Here is an 18,926-nt window from a genome sequence, read left to right on the forward strand (position 1 = left end):
GAGTCAGGGTTAGTCTAAATGAAGGGACAGCTGATGTTATTTTTTTAAACCGTACCAGCATTCCTGCAGTGAACTTGTAGTTAACAGGAAATTCAATAAAATAATCACATCTCATTGTTTTACAATACTTGCTATGAATTTTAAGGATTGCAAGTTTCTGTTTGGATCCATACCTTCCCAGCAGAGTCAGGAGGGGCGCGACGCTGTAGCAGAAGTTTGGCTACATCCAGGCTTCCATACTTTGCGGCCACATGCAGCGGAGTAAAACCTTTCTGTATTAGGAGACAACCCAAAAAGTGACACTAAGAACTCTGTTATAAGACACCAAGTGCAGGAACTCCGTATTCAGAAATCACAGGATAGGCTTTAATTACAAACTTTGCACAGAAAGTAAGGACATTTGTGTTTGGTGGAGGATTTCTTTGTTGCTACAGTGTTAGCAACACATCTTACTTTTATTTTCCCCTAAAATCATGCCACATTCATAAACAGAGTGCATTTGTGTGTTGAGCAGCAGAGTTGAGTTTGTATGTTGAGCAGCAGAGTTGAGTTTGTATGTTGAGCAGCAGAGTTGAGTTTGTATGTTGAGCAGCAGAGTTGAGTTTGTATGTTGAGCAGCAGAGTTGAGTTTGTATGTTGAGCAGCAGAGTTGAGTTTGTGTGTTGAGCAGCAGAGTTGAGTTTGTATGTTGAGCAGCAGAGTTGAGTTTGTATGTTGAGCAGCAGAGTTGAGTTTGTGTGTTGAGCAGCAGAGTTGAGTTTGTATGTTGAGCAGCAGAGTTGAGTTTGTATGTTGAGCAGCAGAGTTGAGTTTGTATGTTGAGCAGCAGAGTTGAGTTTGTGTTGAGCAGCAGAGTTGAGTTTGTGTGTTGAGCAGCAGAGTTGAGTTTGTGTGTTGAGCAGCAGAGTTGAGTTTGTGTGTTGAGCAGCAGAGTTGAGTTTGTATGTTGAGCAGCAGAGTTGAGTTTGTATGTTGAGCAGCAGAGTTGAGTTTGTATGTTGAGCAGCAGAGTTGAGTTTGTATGTTGAGCAGCAGAGTTGAGTTTGTGTGTTGAGCAGCAGAGTTGAGTTTGTGTGTTGAGCAGCAGAGTTGAGTTTGTGTGTTGAGCAGCAGAGTTGAGTTTGTATGTTGAGCAGCAGAGTTGAGTTTGTGTGTTGAGCAGCAGAGTTGAGTTTGTGGGTTGCACGAATTAAAACCTTGCCAGATGTAAAGTATTACTGTAAATATTGTTAGAACATATTAAGTATTGTGAGTCAACAGAAATGTTCTTACTTTTTGTATTATTTCTTTTTTATTTACTTTGTCATACTAGTACTACTATTGTCGTAGTATTATTTAAGCTTTGTATTTAAGTACAGTATAAAATATAAGAGGAAAAGACCTTCAGTTACTGCCAAAATCTGTGTACTGCTATAAACAGTTCATAGTAGCAAGCTGATGCAACTGCAGGTAACCCACAGGGAACGTCCATTTTATTTAAAGGCCAGCAGAGGGGGCACTTTAGCTGTAAGGACACACTGAACCAGCTTGTTTATGATGCAGGCCTGTTCATGGAGAGAACAGCCTTTTGTCTCTTAAAAGCAGAATTCAATTTAATAGGTACACAAAAAATTTAACTTGTTTAGTTACATTGCATTGTGGAAAATACTGATATTATGAGAAAATATGGACAATTATGCACAATTTGATGTTTATAAGGATGGCGCTATAATTGTGTTACACTGTAACAGCGACAGCCACACCCCTCGCTCCCCAGAGAGAAGTCTAGGAGAGAGCAAAAGCACTGAGGCCTGACAAATGCAGCCTCACACAATGCTTTGTCTCTTCTCATTATATGAATAGATTAAGAGGTTGGTCTGTCTGGGATTGGGTACAAAGTAAAGATCCTGACTGCACAGCCTGTTAAACAGTCATGGTGATAAATCACTCAGCTGTGTTCAGACTCCATGAACAATTCAGAGGGACGTAGCAGCTTTACTGCCTCATCAATCATTGATCAGAAGAATCCCACAGACAGACCAGGAGATGCAGTATTATAGTCACCTCTCTATCCCAGCCTTCAGCAGAGGACTACATGGGGTCGAGACATAAGAGTCAACGTTCAGAAATGTAGGCAGGTCGTGTTTACAGGCTACACACTGATAGCTGATGTGTGCATGTACCTGCTGATTTTTAAAGGCTAGATGCAATGGTTTGAAACATTAATGTCAGCTAACATATGTGGTGTGGAGACAGACAATTATGAACCAAATTGTCACGACTTGGTGCCAAACTACATCTCTTTTGATTCAGCTCTTTATTATAAGTGCAATAAAAAAGCTGTATTTGTTTGTCTGATTGTTTCATTGTTTTGTTCTTGGGGATTTTTCAGTGATATATTTGTTTCCATTATTTCATTTATTCTTTTTGTTGACTTCCGAGAGCCTGAGTTGATATTTTAAAGCGCTGCATTTGATTTATTACATTATATAGCTGTCACATACACAGCTCCTTCCAGTAGACTCACACAGCTCATGGTTCTCTGTATTTCTATATATGAATGAGTGATTCACAGTAAAGTGAATCTTATGCATCGACAGGCGTCACACAAACAGCTTACAGAAGGAACAAAGTGAACTTCAGGTGATTTCTGCGGGACAGGAACCCTGAATGTTTTCATGTTTTCACTTTTTGCAGCTGCCATGTTGAAAATTAGAAATTAGAGCTTTACATGAACTGAAAACTGTTCGTTCCACTGCTCTGTGCACTAAATCACACCATGGAGATCCAAAGTCTTCTCCCACACTCACCTTGGTGGCTAGTGAGTGTGAAGCCCCTGCCTCTAGCAGAACCGAGGCAGTCTCCACCTGCCCCTCCCTGGCAGAAATGTGGAGGGGGGTGTAGCCATTGGTTGTGGCAGCATCAGGATGGGCCATGTGCTGCAACAGCAGCTGCACAATCTCAGTTTTCCCCAGGCGGGATGCAATGTGAAGGGGCGTCTGCTCCTCCTAAACAGGACACGCAGTAGAAAAAGAGCTCAGTGACCATCAGAATGAAAACGTTAAAGATTCTTTATCACGTGTGCAAATGTGATTGCAGCAGTCTTACACGTGCCCGAGCATCTACCATTGCTCCATTCCTCAGGAGACATCTGACAACCTCCACCTGACCTGCCCGGGCTGCCATGTGTAAGGCCGTTTCTCCACGCTGTGCAAACGACAACATATGGCTCAGACGAGTCAGCGCACATTCTGAAAACCTCACTGTCACGCTGTGTTCATCTGACTTAACAAATTGCTGCATTTGCCCCGTTTCACATCACTCACAATATTGCTGACGTCAGCCGAGGCCCCGTTCTGCAGCAGGAGCAGGACGATGTTCAGGTGACCCATGAAGGCTGCTACGTGGATGGGCGTCAGACCCGACTGAACACGGGAGAAAGCACAACAGAGATGATTGGACAGAATGAAACGCACATCAGATGAATCAGTGAATAATATAGTGCGTTATGTCTGTGTGGTATGCAGCCATTAAATGCTACAACTGCAGGTGGTCATAATGGACAATACATTCTTATCTTTCATTAGAAAAGAAGAGGAAAACTGATACAACAAAACCTTTAATTCTGGTCTTTATGACTAATTTACCATCAATATTTTTCAATTAGAAATCAGCTTATTGCTCTATTTGTAATTATGTCCAGCAGTACTGTCTATAGCAGGCGTTTTAGATCTCACCGTGGGTCAACAGCAGTGTTGGTCAAGTTACTTGAAAAAAGTAATCAGTAACTAATTACTGATTACTTCCCCAAAAAAGTAATCCCGTTACTTTACTGATTACTTATTTTCAAAAGTAATTAATTACTTAGTTACTTTTTAAAAACACGATTTACAACCTGAGTAGGTGATAAAGCGATAGATCTTTCAGCCCAATTCTACTTTTTCTGCATAATCCATCATACAAAATGTAATCAAATGGAAAAGTCTCTTTTTTTAACTTGTTTTATTAGTTTTAATCTTTTAACTTTATGCATCGAGCAAAAATTTAATTATCTGCAACTTTCACTGACTGGAAGAAATTAGTTTAACATTTAAACCTATTTTCTGCACATTCCAGCACATAAAATAAAATATTTTTTGTGTTTACACTCAGTCTTTCAAATAGATGCAAGTAAAACACAGCAGAAAATAAATAAAGTCAAAGACTCAGCGGTCCTGTTGCTCTATTTTCACCTGTAAAGCAGGAGTGGGGTAGGCGGAGGTTTACCCTGGTGCAGGTGTGCCGCGGTCAGTGGAAGAATCCGCGAGTTTCTCTGTGAGTTTCCCATTACGTCGTAGCTACTCGGTGCTTGTTGGAAGTTTAGGGGTTTTTTCGCTGTAAAAAGAAGTTTTCTTCCCACGCACAGCGGACACTAATGTTTTTGTCACTTTTTATAGAATCAAACTCAAAGTAAGGTCAGTACTTCCACACTTTAAACGCTGCACGCTCATACTCTCTCTGCACTCGATATGTGATCCACTGTTGATCTGCACACAGCTGTTGTCACTAACGTCGCACTCGCTTACGTCACTGTCATGAGACATTCTCGCAAAAAAATCACGGTTTTAGTAACGCAGTAACGCAGCGTTCCTACGGGAAAGTAACGGTAATCTAATTACCGTTTTTGCAATAGTAATCCCTTACTTTACTTGTTACTTGAAAAAAGTAATCGGATTACAGTAACGCGTTACTGCCCATCTCTGGTCAACAGTCCTGAATCACATGATGAGGTCATTACCAGGCCTCTGGAGAACTTCAACACATGTTGAGGAGGTCATGTAAATCAGCTGGACACGTCTAAACCTGCAGCTCCCCCATCCTGGTCTATAGAGATGTTCATATTTGAAATTGTTCAATAACAATAAGCCTCCTTTAATTCTATTCACTACACCAAGAGGATCTACTCGGCCTGATGTTATTACATTACTATGAGTACTACTGAGTCAGTTTGTCACTTTATGACTCCAGTTATACCCGTGGGATGTTGCTGTTAGCATGATGTAACTTTAGATTGCTACCTTTGCTACATGTAACCAAATTCAAGTATCATGTATGCAATGTCACAGATTTGTTTCAATAGTAATATTTTAAACGTATAGAGAGCAATAATAAAGGCATTTCTGCAGTCGGATTACTCCGATGTGTAAAGCACCTCTGTAATGGCCTGGATGGAAGCTCCATATTTAACCAGCAGCTCCATCACCTTCACGCGGTTCTTCTTACAGGCGATGTGCAGCGGTGTGAAGCCATTCTGTGGAGCAAACACAGTGAACCTCAGAAGAATTCCAGGTGCATGTGGACAGATTGTGATCCTTTTTCCATTCGTGGATCCATGTTTTCTTCGTGACCTACCAGTGCCCTGGCGTTAGGGTTGGCCCGTTTGTCCAGCAGCAGTTTGGTGACTCTGTAGTGACCGCAGTGAGCCGCCACATGCAGTGCTGTCAGGTAGTCCAATGTGACATCATCAACAGGAGCCTTGTGCTGTAGAAGGTGTTTGACGCATTCAATGTGGTCACCTTGTGCTGCCATGTGCAGAGGGGACAGCCCGTTCTGTGGGAGGGGACAGTTGGTTCAGCAGAGGAGAGCTGCAGGTGAAATGCATTGTTGGTTTGCTGGAAGTGTAAATAAACAGCTGCAGCGTTTCTTTTTTATCTCTGATTGATAACACAGCAGTTTGACTCACTGCTGTTTCTGTAACAAACACTGATCTGTAGATCTACTGTTGAGCATTCAGAGTATTTGACAGAGAATCTGTTGAACATGCTCATCGTGTTTTATACAAAATAATCCCTCAAACTCATCATTTTATATGCAGAAAGTGCCAAAACCCTACAACACGTGGGCTTGTTTATCCTTTGACCTCTCCTTCCTCCCACCTCGCAGAAAAAGCTCCTGCTGGTGACCAGCAGACATCACGAGCCCTTAGCTCCACAGTGACACGTTACACAGGACACAACCATGACTTTAGATGGTGAATGTGAGACCTTGGTCCTGGCCAGTAAAGGTGCTCCTCTCTCCAGCAGCAGCTCTACAGCCGTATCGTGTCCGCTCCGAGCAGCACAGTGAAGCGGAGTCAGGCCGTCCTACGAAACCAAGACAGTAAATGTGTATCGACTCTGGATGCTGCAGGACAACGATGGCTTAACTTTTCATAACAGAAACAGTCCTGATCAATTCATCCTGATGTTTATTTAAAAAACATACCAGATATTAGAACATTCAAACTAAGGATCTATTCATTTTACATTTTGAGTCATGTATGAACACAGGCTACAAAGGATGCAAGAAACACAGACAAAAACAAGTCAAGCAGATGTTTTTCTCTAAGGACACACGGGGTGACTGATGGGCAACAACAACAGTAACAGATTAGTTTCAGTGCTTATCATATTCATCATCAAATCATTTAGATAATACAGAGATATCTCTGTATGTGAGGGACAATGTCAGGATCCATTATCCATGAGCTATTAATGTAATATCATTACATTAATATCATTACATTAATGTACAACAAGTCAAAAACTGAAGTGGACTAACACAGTGCTAACATTTTTCTCTGAAAAATGGCATCACATTACTAAAATAAAGTCCTCAGTTCCATCATTTTATTGGTTTGAATATCTGTATTGAGTAAATACATAATTTAAAGCATTAAGAATATCATAAAATTTAATTTGCACTTTACAGAGCAGCAGTTTATTAAATAACAGATCATGATGCCAGTGGCAGACCTACAGGTCAGAATGAACTAAAAACAACCCCCCATCATATCTGTTGTTAGCAATGCACGCGACCATTAGTTACTACGTGGATGTAACAGTTGCACCGCTGTGGGAGTGTGCAAGTGTGGTTTAAAGATAACTAGCTCCAAAGCTCAGGTTACATTAGATGTGTGCGTTTGAGGTACTCACCCTCGTTTTAGCATCAATCTGAGAGCCACGGTCTAACAACAGGCGAACCATGTTTGTGTTGCCACGCTTAGAGGCCACATGCAGTGGAGTGATCCCATTCTGCAGACAAAGACGCACAAAAACAACAACTCGTTAAACACGTCGGCTCAGAATCCAAATGTTGGTATATGTGTGTGTGAGCAACCACGCTGCTTTGGTGATTAAAACAGGAAATGTGACTGTGTTTTGTGGAAGGCGTCGTTTAAACAGGCGTTTGTTGCCTGACGGTGAAGGAGGGTTGTTGTGGTACCCAGTGAAGTCGTAGCTTTTATAGGCTCGTGTCAGGATCCAGGACGACTGACGTTGGTTTGTAAGACTACATTAGCAGGAACATTGATTAAAAAGAACCAAACTCTGTGTTTTGGTCAGTTATATATTAGGGGTGCAACGATACTCGTATCGATATTGAACCGTTCGATGCAGTGCTTTCGGTTCGGTACGAACAATACAACATTTTTAATTTATTTGATCAACTTTCCTTCTGACGATGCTGTCTGTGTTGAGCGCTCAGTGGATCTGCGCTCGACAGTGCAGCCTAGGCGGAGTAGTCGAACGCAGATCCACTGAGCGCAGCGCAAGCTAGCAGACAGAAGCTAAGCTCTCCTTGCAACAGGCAAATTGAACCTCCCCCACCCTCATTCAGATCTGGCCTTTGGAACTATTTTGGTCTTCATGTGACGTATGACCCTGAAGGTAAGCGAGTCATGGACTAAAGTAAAACAGTATGTTGGATGTGCCACGCAATGCTCAATTACATGGGTGGGAACTAGTGTGTTAGCGCAGTTAGCTCGTTAACGTGTTGGCCGTCCAGCCCCACGCACGGGGCGATCCGCGGTAGCTCGTTAACGGAGATTTGCCGTGTTGTGGCGTTAAGGTCATTTCAGATTAACGCTGACAGCACTAGTGGGAACACAACGAATATGACTGCACATTTACTCCGACATCATCCTGGTGCAAAGACAAGTGGAAGCAGACAAAACAACAAGCACCATGCTACAAACTTTACCCGAGTCATTTAGACAGCTGTTAGCACAGGATTCTCCTTATGGGGACCTGATATGTTTAATATGCTGCTGAGAGTATAGCCCAGAAGAAGCGTATAGTAGAGCTTTTATTTTGAAAGAGCCATTTCTCTGTAATAAACTCTCTTTTCCAAAGATGAGGGATTTCTCCATCAGATAATTTTTTTATTATTATTTTGTTGTTTCAGCAACATTAAATTTAAAAACTGTACTTTTGAGTTAAAATATATATTTATAATTTTAATAACTGACAAATTAAAAAGGCATGAACATTTTTTTGTATCGAACCGTGACACCAAAGTATCGAACCGAACCGTGAATTTTGTGTATCGTTGCACCCCTAATATATTTGTATATATGTGGATACAGAACCAACACAACACTGAGCTGAGTCAGTCGTGGACAGTCATCACTGACTGAACTCTGTTGTGGCTGTAGAGTTACCCACTGACATGTTTTCATCCTGTCCACTAAAGCTTGTTTACAGTCTCCAGCTTACACTCATACAGTTCAGACCCAAATAAGTTATTAGGGTTGTTTCGTACCCTCGCTGTGAAGTCAACCGCTGCCCCTCGGTTCAGCAGGAGCGTGGCCACATTCACGTTCCCATAGTGGGCAGCAATGTGCAGGGGGGTGAATCCACTCTGCAGGACAGAAAGATGCAGACACACACACAGCAGGACAGAGCACACACATTAGCTCCACGGTCATGTCAACTTTGACCTTTAGTCTTCCCAGCATGCAAAAGTTGCATCAAGAGTAAAAGAAGTAAATTAAAATCAAGGACGATGAAAATCTGACTTAAAAATAATCATGTATATTCACTGGTACTAATATGAAAGTCAGAGCATCTACACACAACCCCAAACACACATCACGTCCATGCAAACTGTGTAAAGAGACCAACAAATGCTTTTAACACGAGTGAAATGAAAAAAGATCAAAGAAATCAGCACAGAGCAGACGCAGACTGTCATCCAGACGGACACAGACAACACTGTCAGTAAACCACACAGGTCCCCATCAACACCAAAGTGCACTATGTTAGCTGTTGTTAGCAAAAAGGATTTCAGAGTAGGTTGGAGGAGTTCTTGCCTTACCTTTCCATTCTGTTAGTGTTGGTCCGATTTAATGTGAAAAAGGTGTTTACAGAAGCGTGAAGAACACAGTGACTAACGAGATGGTTCAAAAGTTTACAGTCAGAAGCTTAGCTGCAAATTAAGGAAGCATGGATGCAACATGCTCGTCTGTGCTAACATATTAGCTTTATACAGTTATATTATGAGCTTCACAAGCTTCCCATGCTGTTGCTGAGCTGCACTGTTTACAGATTATTTTTGCATCGACTGGAAGGTTCTTTAAAGAAACGCATGCACTCTAAAAGAAATGTTATAGAAGCTGCAAAGTGTGGAAGACCATGGGTGGAAGAAACACAGTGCATGTTTGCCTTTGAGTGCTCATCGTGTGTCCAATAAGAGGAATTATTGTTTTTTATTTGTTTGTTTGTTCCTCCTTCTGCAAGCTGCATTTTTAAAGCTGAACGTGACATTTATCATAACATCAGTGTCTGAATCTTTCTCGGGTTTCTGATGTAACACAGTTTGTTCTTGTGATCGTGGTGATGCATCGTCCGCCCAGTTTAACATGGAAAGCTACTGATGTTGAATCGTCTGTTTCAACCATCACTCGTATGTCCCGGATGTTAAAGACATGAAAAGATGTCAGCGTTGCTCGTCTTCACTGGCCTTCCATACTTAAGCAGCGATGTATTATAGCTTGTCTTACTTCTTGTAGTGCAGTGTGTTATCTTATATGGACGGGCTTTGTAATATTATCAGTTTGTAAACAATACTTTAAGCTGCTGCTCAGAGTGCATTTCTAAAACATGCAACACAAAAAGAGGCAGAATTACAGACTAAGAGACGGTGCACATCACACACATTCATAATCGAAGCTTACAGAAAGTAAACACAGTCATTAAAAAACAACAGTTCAGTTTTTAGAGTCAGTCTGAATGTATTAGGGCCACACGGGGGAGGAAAACCGAAGGGTGATCCTGAGCTGATGATCAAAGAAATCAAACAGACTCGGGTGAAAAATCAAACTAAAACCTCAGAGATAAGCAGCAGTGGTTGGCCATTCCTCTCAGCCATGCACGGTGGCCTCTTATTATTAATATCAAATCAACTGAAACACACAGAATGGACCAAATGATATCATGTACACCAGCTGTGGAAGTGAGAGAAATAAAAGCAGTGATAACAAAGGAAATGACAAAAGGATGGGACTGTGTGAGCCTGTGGAGAGTTAAGGAGTGTGTGTATACCTCAGTAGTCCTATTGACCATCATCTGTAGCAGGATGGGGGAGGGAAAGATCAGTTCAGTTAGGCTGCGTCACAGACATTAGCTCAGCTGTGCAGACTACAGAGGACGTGGCTGGAGCTGCTCAGTCCTGTCAGAACTGACAGCGCTCTCGTTTGTGTCGTGGCTCACTGTAGCGTCAAATAGCTAAATGATCCGTTTCTTCTTTGACTACTTCTTTAATAAAGCACAAATTCTGTGAACCACCTGGAATTAATACGATGTTTTCATAGTTTAAAGACTTTAATGACTGAGGAAAGGGTTGGGAGACAGGAAAGGCACCGTGCTGCCCCCTATCGGGTCGCCCAGTCCGACCCCGGACAAAGTTTCGGGAAGCGTTCTGGGTCAGTAAGTCAATCCTCAGCCTGTTGTTGCCTCTGAACTAACAAGTTTGCTTTCAGCTCGTATTATATTACAATATTACTCTCATCGCTAGCATTGAGCTAGCTTAGCATTGGGCTAGCTTAGCATTAGCATTTTTGCTAACTTTTCTGACGTTCTTCCTGAAGTAAAGGGAAGTGACTTCCTACTGTTTCCTGTGGTGGTAGCTTAGCATTGGGCTAGCTTAGCATTAGCATTTTTGCTAACTTTTCTGACGTGCTTCCTGAAGTAAAGGGAAGTGACTTCCTACTGTTTCCTGTGGTGGTAGTTTAGCATTGGGCTAGCTTAGCATTAGCATTTTTTACACCTAACCCCATTACAATGTTATATATATAAGACATATAATATTCTATATAAGATCACATTGTGGAATTGCTGCCCAGATCATACAGTTGTGCTGAGATCACAGTAAAAGGCGTTACTGTATAAAAATAATGCACCGCTTTCTGTTATTGAGAACATTTCACTTCGTTTTCATAGCATATTTAGTAATAACTACATACATGATCATCATGTTGTGTTTTTCAGTATCCGAGTAACTGTAACTACTCGAGCTACTCTCTTCTTTATGACTCATGTTCAACATGGCTGCATCCCAGCAGCAGAAGCACAGTTTAGTAGATGTGTGCGTGGAGCCTAAATAGACTCTATAGTGTTGTTACATAAGAAAATCACTGATGTTTCGCTGATATATGGAAAGATCATTTTCACTCCAGCCACGTCACTTCAAGCTGCCAGCCGGCATCAGAGGAACAGTCGTAACTATGAACTCGAGATCCAGCCACAACAGTGATTCCCATCAATATTAAACGGACACTTTAACCCTTCCAATCTCTCGCTGATGGTCAGACCACCGTGTGCATGCAATCTTAGATACGACCACCGTACAACCTGCAGACAGTGGCACACTCCATGCAGTGGACAGTGCTACGCTTAGACACCGGTGCAGCGAGGAGGAGGGTGACGAGAGGAAGAGTGCGAGAGGCGGTATTTAAACAGAGAGAGGGGAAAAAGGGAGAGAGCCAGTTAGTGACGTGTGAAGCACAGAGACACTGAATGAGACAGAGGACAGAGAGACACACTGATGCAAACACAAACATCTGAGACATATTTATGCAGCTTTACTGCAAATATCACGACAAAGACGCTGTCTGTCAATGGTGGAATAGATATCTGTCCTAGAGTGATCAGTGTGATAATGTGCAGATATTGTTTCTCTGGGCTTTCCTGACCTTTGAATCTAGGTGAAGACGGCTCTGTTACACGACTCAGAGTCACTGAGGACACAATCTGGTCACTAACGTCTCGGTGGTCAAAAACATTTCCCACCTTCAGCCTTGATCTGATCCACTGGTAATATTAACTTTAATAATCACTGTTTAACTTCAGCGTGGATCCTGTTTACACACCAGGCCTCGTACTGGAGGTGAGCACCATCGCACTAACAAGCAGAAACATTTCACAGTTATGGGAAGAATTATCATTGCTGTTGGGAACAAGAAGCACGCTGTGGGTCATCATCAGGACCCCAGGTAGGTAGGAGCATCACTGCCGTGGGTTCAAGCCTCTCTTCAGTTATTCTCTGCAGTAATGCCCGTCGATCCCACACATCACACATCTGCATTATTCCACTCGCCTTGATGAATCTGCCACATTCCCACCTACTCATCTATTTGGGACTATGACAGAAGAAACAGGCCCCTGTGATTATACAGAGAGGATATAATGAGGTGTCTCAGCAGGATAACTGAAGAACAGGTTCAAACCTCGTGTTGGAAAGCTAGAACCACTGTTACACTGTCACCTTCATGGAGCTACAAATAACCACAGATCTGCACAAACACAGATCACCACACTCACTGGACTTCTGCACATGCCAACACTTAGCCAAAATACTGCATGGCCATACCTTCGACTGGACATCGGCGTTGTGGTCGTTCTGGAGGAGCAGGGCTGCTGATTTGGTGTCGTCTTTACGAGCTGCAATGTGCAAGGCAGGCAGGCGCACCTTGCCTTTCGTATCATTTTCTAATAAGACAGACACAACCTGGTTGTGGCCCTGCTGGAGCGCGATGGCCAAAGGGGTGAAGCCATCCTAGAAGAAGGCAGACGGACGACCGGTTACATCTCATTTAAAATAAAAGTTTAAAATACACTGCTCAAGAAAATTAAAGGCATTTAAACTTCAGTCTGTCCAGTTAGGAAGATGAAGTGATTATGAGTCCGTTTCACCTGCTCCGGTGTAAATGACAAGTCAGTCCTACAAAAGTGAGGGTTGTGCAGGTGGTGACCATTTCGCTAATGTCCTCATCCAGGCACAGGAACACTGACATTACACCTGAATCAAATTTCAGCTGCACAGGTGGACCAGCTCCTCCTGGACGGCGTGACTCCCGGCAGTTGGAATTAAGAAATATCCTGAGATGGGACATGTTCCTCAAAAATGAACTGATGCACATGTCTCCAGCACTATGCACCAGCTGGCAAAGATACGCCTCCTCAGCCATCACTGGCAAACTGTCTTGATGGGTGATGTTGAAGCACGATAACATTTGCTGTCACCAGACTCGCTCGTGTTAGTGTGAACCTGGTCTCATCTTTGAAGACGATGGGACACCAGCAGCCCACCTGCCAGTTCTTGTGTTTTCAGGTAAAATTCACACACAGTGTTTTAAACTAGCTGGATGCAGTGATGTGCTGATTAAGAGTTATGATTCTCATAAATCCAGGAGAGGTGGCATTAACACTGGAATCTGTTACGGCCCGTGGCCATAGCAAATCTGTATTAGCTGCTGTGCTGTGTCTCTTTCCTGTGTTTTAAGAATCTCTGCAGGTCCTTCCTCTAATGAAGAGCAGTGGGCTGCTGATTGGACCATGGAGCACGTGACTGGGTTCAAAAAGCTGCTCTGACAGCTGCCAGGAGAGAGACTCAGACCTGGACCTGGCTTCCAAATTCTTTGTGTTGTGTATGTGTAGGCGTGCTGCTTGAGAGCCGCCAAACGTGTGCAGTCCAGTGCCTGTGCGTGCACAGGCTGAAGCGGTGAGCCGCCTTTTCTTTTGAACTGTTTGCTCCTGTTTCTGGGCTACGACGCGAGGGGTAGCTATTGTCATTGTTTCTTTCTTAGGGTTTAGCTAGTTTTCTGTGGCGGGACTTCGTTGGTTTTGTTTATTATTTTGGCCGGGGTTCACCCCAACCAATCACAGCAGATGGCCCCGCCCCTCCCTGAGCCTGGTTCTTCCTGTTAAAAGGGAGTTTTTCCTTCCCACTGTCACCAAAGTGCTGCTCATAGGGGGTCATATGATTGTTGGGTTTTCTCTGTATGTATTATTGTAGGGTCGACCTTACAGTATAAAGCACCTTGAGGCAACTGTTGTTGTGATTTGGTGCTGTATAAATAAAATTATTTGAAATGATATGACCTGCATTCAAATTCATCTTCCTGAAATGTATTTATCATGTATCAACGCTTGGTTCCACGAACACTTTGAAAGCCTAAGAGGAGACGTGTGATTCTCACTGAGAGACTTGAGGTTTCTTTCTTCATGTGGAACAGCAGAAAGTTAAAAAGTGATCAAATCAGTGGAAACATCACATTAATGTTGTTTAGATTACTGCATAATCTAAACACACTCGTCTTACCTCTGTAGCAATGCTCTGGTTGCCTCCATTCTCAAGCAGGTATCTCACCACATCCAGGTGATTTTCTTGGGCAGCCATGTACAAAGGAGTGAATCCATTCTGTTAACACAAAGAACCAAGCATATGACAAAACGGGTAAACACAAGGAACAGTTACACCACAGCTGACTATCTAACAGTGATGAGCGGCAGAGTAACTTTCAGGAGGATTACACGGCCTCAGCGTCGAGGCTCACCTGAGACTGTGCGTTGATATCAGCACCACGTTTGCTCAGGATCTTCACCACGTCAGCCTGGCCAGCCAGAGAGGATATGTGGAGCGCTGTGTTTCCTTTCTGGAATCAAACACAAACCATAACAAGATTATTAGACAAATATCTGCATGTCTTTGTAAAAATAAGCTCAGAGTGCTCCTGACTGAATGCTGTTGTGTCCTTTACAGTTATGTCTAGTCTGTCATGTGCACTGAGATACAAATAAGCACAGTATTTAATTCACTGCTGCTTCAGATCTGATTACTTCATGAATAAATATAAGCAGGTAAAAATCTATGAATATATCTGAGAGTAATCTGATCCTGATAACACAGCATGGACCACAGTGAATGATGACCTCACATCATGTGATCATCAGCTACACTGTAGCACTGACAGAGTTCAGAAACCATGTTTGCACTTTCTCTGCTGTCCAATCAATCACATGTTCACGAATCACATGTTCACGAATCACAACTTTACATTCATTTTTCTTTAAAACATTTCTCATTTCAAAAACACAGATTCTCCTTATTTTACCCTCAAACACACACGCTCACACACTCACTGTGGAGCAGAGACGTTACAGCTGTGTACAAAGACTGAAAGCCTGTTCAGTGGGGGGTCTGTGGGCTCAATGCCTTCCAGGCTTAAAGTTTCAGTGCAGGGTGTCAGACCCCAGAGAAAAGTTCAAAAGTCACGAAGCTGTAGGTCGAGGATGGTTGAGGTGCTGTAAATCCTGCATGTGGTGTTCACAACACTTTAACACACGTGGGTCTAGCCCAGGACCCACATGACTCACACTTTCATTGGTTATGTAAAGTTAACTTTGTGTTTACTTCTTTGTTTACTCGAGTCAACCTACTGATTATTTATTATATGACCTTCTCCAAGTAATGTGTTAAGATGTTAGCTTCAAATTCAAATTCAAATTCAAATTTTATTTGTCACGTACATACACAGTACGATATGTAGTGAAATGCTTGGACAACTGCTCGTGACCTAAAGAGAACAAAAAAGGAAAAGGCTATGAATAAGATAGGATAGCTTTACTTATAGCTTTACATACACACGCTGCTAAAAACCCTCCAGCCAACAATACAAACTCCACTGAGACTCTCTGTATGTGTGAAATGAGCTTACCTTTGTGGCTGAGTCCACCGCCGCACCCCTGTCCAGCAACTCCTGGACCAGATCTATGTGCCCCTCCTTGGCTGCCAGGTGCAACGCATTAAGACCATTCTGGAAAAAAGACGTCAGACGTGAAGACCCGAGGACAACAAAGAGACACGCTTCCAAAGGGAAACAGAAGGTACTACCTCCTCGTCTAGGTCCCCCACTATGGGTGCCTGCCTTTCTGTCTCTGCGTCCATCGTTTGAAAGTGTGAAAGGCTTCAGCCTCACATGGACTGGCTGACTCATACAGTTGGATTAGATGTTGAGCCATGTTATGCTGATGTGGATCAGGTCCAGCTCTGGGTACAAAGTTAAAAATAGTTGTGTGTGCGTGTTTTTAAGTTGTAGGTGTTACTGTATTAATACTGGTTTGTGATGGAAACTGTAGATATATATTCTTAGATTACGTTTCACCTTGTAAATCACTTCTGTTAATATCTGGAGTGCACGAGTGGAGCAGCTGTGCAATGACTCAACAAAACTAGTGGGACAAACGTGGGAGACCATCGAAACTAAGGATTAGAAAGTGACACAAGGTTCATTGTGTTCATCATCATGTTCACTTACAGAAATGCTCATGATATAAACACAGCATGTTACACACTCTGACTCTTGCTGAGGAAACTTCCACAGTGTCTTAAACACCAGAGCTTTCTATAAACATAAAGCTCCGACTGCATCGCATCGATGGACCAAACAACCTGCAGCACTTCATAGTTCGAGTCCAGACCTGAGCTGAGCCATACGTGTCTAATGTGAACATGAATACATGGATACAGTTTCTGCAGTTACGTTGGCCTATGTGAGAGCCAATAACCCGAGCATCAGTGATCCTGGTGTCTGCTATTCAAAATGTTTGCCACCACTAAGTGTTAACACAGGGAGGTGCTCAGAGCTGAATCCAAATTCTCTTGAGGGACTTACAGGTAAAGGAAAGCTGGTTTGAGGAGCACCAGAGCAGACTAAACACACCTTTGGAGGGCACTGAAATGTAATGAGGTTGTGTCCCTTCAGTGTGTTGACGATGGTTACAGGGACCAAACAGCTCATACTCCCAAAGCACCCACCACACCGTGGGACATGGTCCAATGCTCTAACTCTACAAAACAAACGCACACGTCATTCCTCAGCACGCTTGAATATCCTCCACAGAGTAAAGAGCTGGTCCACGGTTCCAGGACCAAAACCTCCATGTTCCTCCTGACGCTTTGACCAATGAGCTAACTCCCCTGTCCAAAGCGCTGGGTCAGACCTTCCCAAGGAGGCTGAGGCGTGAGACCCCCCCAACCTCCGCTCCCCCTTTGTTAAAGGTGTCCACAGACACAGATGAAAAACGTATTCCTAAGTATTCCTTCCACCACCAGACGATATCCACCTGAAGTCAGCAGCACCCCGTTACACAGCATGTGACCAGTGCTTTCCCTCCTGATCAGCCTGACAGTTTCCATTGTGAGGAAGTCTGAAAGTCTTCTTCAGTGGCCTCACTGACCTCCTGCTTCAACTTCTGCTCGAGCTGCTTTCGCTTTGCCGGCTGGGACCCACCCGGGCTCTGAACAAGCAGGCCATTCCTCCCAATCACACCCTCCAGGTCACCAGCTCCTCCGGTGTTGCTGCCCATGTGAGGACTGAAGGCTCTCAGTAAGATGGATCATCCTCCCTTGAGCATCCCAACCAGAGGCTATGAAGGCCGGGTACTCTCCCTGACCCAAAGGCACAGGGACCAACTCTCTAGTCCAGCGGTCTCCAACCTTTTTTGCGCCATGGACCGGTTTATGCCCGACAATATTTTCAGGGACCGGCCTTTAAGGTGTCACGGATAAATACAACAAAATAAAACTAGTACCGGTACTGAAAAAAAGAAGATTTATTCATAACACATGTGAAAAGACCCAGGAAAACCGAGTTAACGATAAAAACGATAACAAAATAACGCTGAAAAAACCCCTGAAAACCAGACATTTCACACCTGAGCCTCAACTCTCGCGGCCCGGTACCAAACAACTCACGGACCGGTACCGGTCCGAGGCCCGGGAGTTGGGGACCGCTGCTCTAGTCCACCAGGTAAAAACCCCACTGTAAACTTTGTAAACATTTTTTTTGGAAGTCTAAAAATAACCACTCCATTTTCACCCCCACCCCTATCATCAGATAGCCCCCTGAAGCTAATGGCCATCTGGGACCCCTATACAAGGTTATACAGGTTTTCCACAGCTGGTTAAGTCACAGAGAGGAATATGCATTTCAGCTTTAGTCCTGCTGTTTTTGAATCACTTGTCTCAAACAAATACGAACGTATACAGGTAGGCAGCCAACAGCTTTTCCTTTTTTAAGACGCGTGGCCAATCAGATTGCAGAGATGAATGGTTTTCGGTTACTTTTGCCCAAAGGACAATAACAAAGTAAAGGATATCAAATAGAAAACAGTTCTCTGAGTTAATAATCTCCTGTGTACAAACATTTAATTGCATCTGCTCGCTTCTTTTTGCACTTATGTTGAGCATCTGCTGATGTTACAACAGCCCATGACCTCAGAGAGCCCTTTCTTCCTGTTGCACCCACCCACCCTTTGTCCTGCTCCATGACCGCTCCACCCACTTCTCCATCACTAACATCTCTCGCCTCGTTTTGTCCACAGCAACTGAAATATGCAAAAACTTTTATAACTTTATGTTGGGTGATACTTCCTGGAGGGTTTGTTGGAAAATGTAACTGTGCCAAATCCTCTGAATGTTAACGTGAGTGTGAATGTTCACATTTGACTGCAGAATTGGCAAAAATCAGCCGTAAACTTTATCGAGGTCCAACCCTGAGCTTCTGCTCATAGTCGGCTAGTCACAGCAGCGAGCGCCCAGAACCTTTCAGTTCATCAAATCCAAGGTTTGTGACGCCAAAAATCACACAATCTACAAGGTTTTACACAGTGACACATCCACAGTGTGAGGAGCAGACAGTGATTCAGCAGCACGGTTCAGTGTTTGATGCTGGATCAATGACTCGTTTGTAGAAAGCAAGAGACGAGCATTTGCTGCATGTCTCTTGACATGGATACAGAGATGTTCACATTTGACTGATGTTTAGTTTTGTGTGTTTACTTCAGAACATTGAAGCTGCGTTTGGCCTT

At 43.3% G+C, this 18,926-nt stretch overlaps 1 protein-coding gene across 3 annotated transcripts in view; it reads right to left on the reverse strand.

Moving 5' to 3' along the window:
• Window positions 1–18,926, reverse strand: part of ank2b (ankyrin 2b, neuronal) — an 87,296-nt gene that overhangs the window by 46,071 nt on the left and 22,299 nt on the right. For all 3 annotated transcript variants that reach the window (XM_085450189.1, XM_085450188.1, XM_085450187.1), the window contains exons 3-16: window positions 15,773–15,871; window positions 14,612–14,710; window positions 14,377–14,475; window positions 12,646–12,831; window positions 10,320–10,343; window positions 8,539–8,637; window positions 6,933–7,031; window positions 6,003–6,101; window positions 5,371–5,568; window positions 5,171–5,269; window positions 3,306–3,404; window positions 3,088–3,186; window positions 2,790–2,987; window positions 174–272 (exon numbers count right to left, since the gene is read on the reverse strand). In XM_085450189.1, coding sequence (XP_085306315.1) covers window positions 174–272; window positions 2,790–2,987; window positions 3,088–3,186; window positions 3,306–3,404; window positions 5,171–5,269; window positions 5,371–5,568; window positions 6,003–6,101; window positions 6,933–7,031; window positions 8,539–8,637; window positions 10,320–10,343; window positions 12,646–12,831; window positions 14,377–14,475; window positions 14,612–14,710; window positions 15,773–15,871 — 1,596 coding nt within the window. The remainder of the gene's footprint in view (window positions 1–173; window positions 273–2,789; window positions 2,988–3,087; window positions 3,187–3,305; window positions 3,405–5,170; window positions 5,270–5,370; window positions 5,569–6,002; window positions 6,102–6,932; window positions 7,032–8,538; window positions 8,638–10,319; window positions 10,344–12,645; window positions 12,832–14,376; window positions 14,476–14,611; window positions 14,711–15,772; window positions 15,872–18,926) is intronic.

The sequence above is a fragment of the Copadichromis virginalis genome, unplaced genomic scaffold (genome assembly GCF_057382275.1).
Source record: "Copadichromis virginalis isolate Kocher_CV1m ecotype Utaka unplaced genomic scaffold, C_Virginalis_male_GT1.1 unmapped_scaffold_1, whole genome shotgun sequence".
NCBI lineage: Eukaryota > Metazoa > Chordata > Actinopteri > Cichliformes > Cichlidae > Copadichromis > Copadichromis virginalis.